The 6,271-nt window shown below is 55.5% G+C and overlaps 1 protein-coding gene across 1 annotated transcript; it reads left to right on the forward strand.

The window, feature by feature from the left end:
* The first annotated feature begins 2,260 nt into the window (after nucleotides 1–2,260).
* LOC125512328 (dehydration-responsive element-binding protein 1G-like) lies at nucleotides 2,261–3,408 on the forward strand. The gene has a single exon (XM_048677417.2). It carries the CDS (start codon nucleotides 2,312–2,314, stop codon nucleotides 2,963–2,965), a length of 654 nt encoding a protein of 217 aa, XP_048533374.1. The 5' UTR covers nucleotides 2,261–2,311; the 3' UTR covers nucleotides 2,966–3,408.
* Nucleotides 3,409–6,271: the final 2,863 nt, after the last annotated feature.

Below are 6,271 nucleotides of genomic sequence, written 5' to 3' on the forward strand. Positions count from 1 at the left end.
CGTCACTGTCCATCACCATTGGCACCCTCTCAGACCAAGTCCAATATAACTGCCATGTAACCGTGTTGTGTGGATCCTTTGTGGAACCACATGATTCGACCCGTTGCAGTGTGTTCCCCGGCCAAAAGAAACGTTCATTGCATCTAGATATACTTCGTCTCCCGGCTAGTCTAGAAGTCCGATTTTTAGCGTTAAAATCTGACGCCCTCATGTACGTCGAATCCTGATTAAACGCATGACAATTACTCAATGTAACATTATAATTCTTCCTGATTATTTTTATTCTACACATAGCAATTTTACTTTAGAACATGACAAATCCTTGTACACAAATACTCCTCTGTACGAAATATAAGACCTTTTAAATTGCTACTTTAATGATCTAAAAAGTCTTATATTTCTTTATGAAGGGAGTATAACAAATTTATCTTTTCTCGAAGCATCTACAGTCGGGCGTCTTAAAACCGTCTCAAACGTCTAGGCGGACGGTCCGGTCACTGACCGATCATAAAAATTCAACCAAGTGGACACTTTAAACGGGTCTCAAACGATCGGGCTGACCGACATTCATCATATCCAGCTCAAATATGGGGCGGATAAGTGGTCGCCGGGGCGCGTCCGTCACGTCGGATCCGGCCCATGCTGGCCCATCTGACCCCACATATAGTCTTCCCCATTCGCTCACTGGACCAAACCCTAGCCACTTCAGTCCACTCCCCTCCGCCACCCAACCTCCCATCCGACGATCTCTGGCCATCTCCGACATGGCGGGTAGCGGATCCGAGTTCTTCACCTCCAGATCCGTCGACCCCGAGCTCATCCCACGCGCCCCTGAGGAGAAGATAGCTGTCCGGCTTGCACTACGCCGCTCCCGCGAGGGGGCCCGTGAGAGGCAGAGCTCGGACTCCTTTCGTCGGAAATCCATTACGTTCGTCCAAATGGCGCATGGATTAGGAGCTAGGTGTGCCGTTGCTGCCTCGCCGGAGGCGGTGCGGTTCGTCTGGCGTCTGAACACGGTGGCGGACGCACAACCCCTTTGTTGGCGCTCCAAGGCCATGGACACACCATGGGCGTCGTCTGACGCAAACATGGTGCGGCGTGCCCGCTGTGTGTGGCAGCGGGCACGGGAGGTAGCGGCGGCCCTCACGGCGGTGGACGCTGGAGAGGCGGAGTCGCATTCTTCGGCGCCCCGACAGATGGCCTGCGACCCCGCGCGCTGCGCTCGTGTCGTCGTGGATGTCAACTGCTCCTCCCAAGACGGATCCATCATTATCTGACGTCCACGAGCACCGTTCGGGTTCCGGGCTCCGACGAGGAAAAATAGGACATGGGTGACAACGGCGCCTTGAGCCCCATGTGCCGGCTTGTGTCTCATGCACTACTCTACCTTGCCGGCGTCCGGACCAACACTCTGGGAACGCAGCCAGCCGCCGGACATGGGCACGGCGGAACCGGACGAGCTCCGCTTAAAGATCGGTTTGCGTTGCATGCAATAATATGGATTTCGGGTTTCTAATCTAAGACGTCCGGTTGTAGAATCAAATATTTAAGGCGTGACCGGTCAGTGTCCGCGGACATGCCATGCGTGTCCGCGGGTGTTTAAGGGGTTATATTTGTTAACGGCGTGTCTGTGGACGTTTAAGGGGTCAGATTTATTAAGTCCGGCTGTAGATGTTCTCACATGGCCAAAATCTGGAGGGTCTGCTGGAGAATGTTAAAAATCTGATCCATGTTAAAAAAAACAGGTCCAAGGTGCCGAGAGTGCCTTTTCCCCCAATGTGAGCCAGCTGACATTCCTGAACTTGTAGACTGAAAAGCGTTAACAGTGCAAAAATTCCTATGTAGAGTCGAACTGCTGTGCAAATAGAATCAACAACAGTTCTATTCTATTGACAGTAAATTGCATTATCCTACGGGTTCGCGTCAAACTGCCCGCCTTGAGGACAAGCTGTCACGGCGAGCTTTCTCTTTCAAGGCACGTTGCTGTCACAAGAGAGCCCCGTTGCCCAGGAGCACAGTAGAGTGGCCCACATCCGTCCCATGCCTGCGCGTCGCGTGGGTCCCCATCCGCACCCCCGCGAGCTCCAGCTGGTTCCGACCCACTTAACGCCCCCGAGCCCAACACTCTCCCGACCCAGCAAGTCGCGCTACCTGGCTGGCGCCTCCGGTGCCGCACCGCGTTGAGCCGTGCACGCGGGGACGTCGCGCTCCACGCGCTAAACTATATAAACCGCCACCTTTCCCTCCCAAATCCAAACTACCTGCTTCCACTTCCTCCCCCAGCTTACACTCGCAGCCAGCATAGCCGGCCATGGACCTCAGTGCCCTCAGCAGCGACTACTCGTCAGGGACGCCGTCCCCGGTGGGCGCGGACGGCGGCAACAGCGAGGGCTTCTCGGCGTACATGACGGTGTCTTCGGCGCCGCCGAAGCGCCGCGCCGGGCGGACCAAGTTCAAGGAGACGCGGCACCCGGTCTACAAGGGCGTGCGCCGGAGGAACCCCGGGAGGTGGGTCTGCGAGGTGCGGGAGCCGCACAGCAAGCAGAGGATATGGCTCGGCACGTTCGAGACCGCGGAGATGGCGGCGCGCGCTCACGACGTGGCCGCGCTGGCGCTGCGCGGCCGCGCCGCCTGCCTCAACTTCGCCGACTCGCCTCGGCGGCTCCGGGTCCCGCCCGTGGGTGCTAGCCCTGATGAGATACGGCGGGCGGCGGTGGAGGCGGCTGAGGCATTCCTGCCGGCACCCGACCAGAGCAATGCGGCCGCCGAGGAGGTAGCAGTTGCACCAACGGAGCAGTTCGCCGGTGATCCGTACTATGGGATGGACGATGGGATGGACTTCGGGATGCAGGGCTACCTCGACATGGCGCAGGGGATGCTCATTGCCCCTCCTCCGATGGCAGGCCCGTCAGCGACTGTCGGAGACGGCGACGATGACGGCGAGGTCAGCTTGTGGAGCTACTGATTACGCGCATTTGAGTTACGAAGAACTTCTAATGCATGTGCAGCTTTATATAGCAATCCAGTACAGGAAGTGTACTGCATGGTTGCCCTTCCATTTTCTCTTCTGAACTTCTCTGGGTAATGTATGGTTGCTCTCTGATGAACTGCGATCAGAAGAAGCAGAAGGTCTGATCTTGTGTTTGGTAAATGGTGCACGCTTGTCGGGTTATGGCTTGTTAGTGTTTTAACTCCGAAGGAGTGTTGGGGCTAGCTATATGTATCTCCCTTGTTTATTAACCATGAGAGGAGTGTCTTCGTCGGTGTTTGGTTAAGCAAAGTGTAATTTTCTTGATGTATAATTAGCAGTAGCATGCTGCTAGAGCATCTCTAACCGATCCCTTGTAAAGCTTAATTCCTTGCAAAGTTTTAGAGGAGTAAAAAACATGATTTCTCCTTTAAACTGCACCTAACCGATCCCGTGTACTGTAACATTTAAGAGTACAACCTTGAAAGTGCTAAAAATCTGACGTTAAATTTTTAGGCATGGCAAATCAAACATTTTTCATGGTAATTTATATTAGCGTAAGGATGACAAATTTAGTTGACGAGCACGACACTTTCTTAGCAAAAAAATTGTTCGGATGTGCCATGCATGTCAACTAAACTTGCTACTCTTGGCAAGCATAGAAAATGTTAGATTTGTCATGCCTAAAAATCTGGCGTTTGCTAGATATTCGAGTCCTAATTTTTTTACTCCACTGTACGCCTGAATCTTAAATATACTTGGCCGCCCCCGCTGGAGTAATAAAATTTCCCCTCACACCGCTCGATCTCATCCATTCAGCCGCCGCTTGAGCACTCTGCATCTTGCCGGCGTGCCCCCACATCCACTCCGGCGCGCCCCGCCGCCCAAATGACTAGGTCCCCGCTGTCGATCAGAAGCACCACTCGACGCTCTCGAGCCCGAGGTCGCGGCAACACGTCCTCCTCCCGGTTCCTTGACCTGCCACCACTGCCGACGTCGCAGAGGAGGTACCTTGGCGTGCAACAACGGTCATGCGGGATTGGGTGACAGAGATCACCGACAATGAAACTCACAAACACATTTGGATCAGCTCCTCCTAGTCGGCAGCGCAGGCGGCACATGCTTACGACATCCACTCGGTGTGCCTCCACGACGCAAACATGCGGCCAAACTTTCTGATGTCCTACATATGCACATGGATTTTGTAGCAATTTTGCGGTCAATAAGGTTTGTCGATCTCACATGAAGCGAATAGAATGGCAACATAAACCCCGCAACTACATTGTCACTTTACGTAGTTCCATACGCACCCAAACATGAGTTTGGAAATAGTCCATTATAGTCAGTTGCTAGGAAGACGGATAAAAAGGGAGTTTAACTAAACTACGAACGAGAAAATGAAGGACAAAAAATCAAAGGGACTAAATTATGTGAAATAGTGTTTGATAGTAAATGTTCTTGAGGGATCTAGAGTCATCACCACAAGTATGTGTTGGAAATATTCCTTAGAGGCAATAATAAAGTGTCTATATTATATTTCCTTGTTCATGATAATCGTTTATTATCCATGCTATAATTGTATTGACTGAAAACTCAAATACATGTGCAGATACATATAGAACAACCTGTCCCTAGTGAGCCTCTATCGGACTAGCTCGTTGGTCAAAGATGGCTATGATTTCCTAGCCATAGACATAAGTTGTCATTTGATAATGGGATCACATCATTAGGAGAATGATGTGATGGACAAGACCTGAACTATAAACGTAGCATATGATTGTATCAAGTTTATTGTTATCGTTTTCTGCATGTCAAGTATCTGTTCCTATGACCATGAGATTATGCAACTCACTGACACTAGAGGAGTACCTTGTGTGTATCAAACGTCGCAACGTAACTGGGTGACTATAAAGATGCTCTACAGGTATCTCCGAGGGTGTCTGTTGAGTTGGCATGGATCAAGACTGGGATTTGTCACGCTGTATGACGGAGAGTTTCTCGAGGCCCACCAGGTAATAAAAATCACAATGAGCTTGCAAGCAATGTGACTAAGGGCATCTCCAGCCGCGCCCCAGGAAGGCCTCCCCAGGCGATTTTTTCGCGCCGGCGCCAAAAAAACGGACCAGTCGCGCCCACAGGAGTCCGATTTTCGCCGGCCTAGGCCGAAAACAGCGCTGGCGGACCCAGGCCGAACCCGGCGCGCTGGGGGACGCCCGGGGGCGCCGGGGCGAACTGTTTTGGCGCGAAACAGCCGCGGGCCCGCCGCGTCAGCGACACGACGCCTCGTCTTCCCCCAACGGCCTCGGTTCCCGCGGAGAATCAATTCCAAGGCTGCCGCCGGTCAGCCTTGCCATTGATTCCTCACGGGCGATGCGTCACGGACGGCGCGCCGACGCCTCCCCTCCCTCGCACGCGTACACACGGGTGCGGCGCGGCTATATAGCCGGTGGCATGCACTCGCCTGTGCCAACACCAGCCCCGTCCCTCGCCGCCGCCCAGCTCCTCCCTCTCCCTACCTCTCCCGAGCGCCGCCGCCCAGCCCCTCCATCTATCTCTCTACCTCTCCTGAGCCTGTCGCCATGGCGGAACGCTACCCCGGAGACGAGGCGGCGGCCAACGGCTTCGGCCGCCGTTCGCTCCGCGAACAGGAATCCTGGCTCCTGTTCCAGGCGAACATCCCGGCGCCGCCGGACATGCGCGCCGGGCCGACAGGGTGGAGGCTCAGCGCCGGGGGAGTGCCCATTCCCCCGTTGCCCGACGCCGTGGCGAAGCCGCAGTACTTCGCCGAGGAAGTCGAGGTCATGCGCGCCTCCCTCACCGACGCCCAACTCTCCCTCCCCCAGTACGCCGCCGACAACCACGCGGCTTGGGCGGCGTATTTCGAGCGCCGCCAGCAGCAGCGCTTGGCGTCCATCAACGGCGCGCCGGTGGTTGGCGGCCGGCAGAACAGTGAGGGGCGCCACCTGTGGTGGGGCGTCCCCGGCCGCACACTCGAGGGCGTGCTGACGTACCTCGAGGGCGGCAACGACCCGGCGAGGGCGGCCGCCCCGACGCAGCACCGACGCGCCGGGCCATGGGCGCCAAGGAGGTTCGGGTCCTTCTCCTCTTCTTCCTCCTCCCGATATTCATCGCACTCCTCCGGCACTCCGGCACTGCTCGGCGTCAAGGCCGAGCCCGCGGCAGAGACGCCGCTCGGCCGGCGCACTCGCAGCGCCGGCATCGTCATCAACGAGGGCGGCCGGCGCGCCTGCTCGTCGGCTCCTCCTCCGCGCTTCGTCAAGCCAAAGACGGAGCCGGGGCTCG

Source organism: Triticum urartu, chromosome 6A, assembly GCF_056163025.1.
Source record: "Triticum urartu cultivar PI428250 chromosome 6A, HENAU_Tu73, whole genome shotgun sequence".
Taxonomy (NCBI): domain Eukaryota; kingdom Viridiplantae; phylum Streptophyta; class Magnoliopsida; order Poales; family Poaceae; genus Triticum; species Triticum urartu.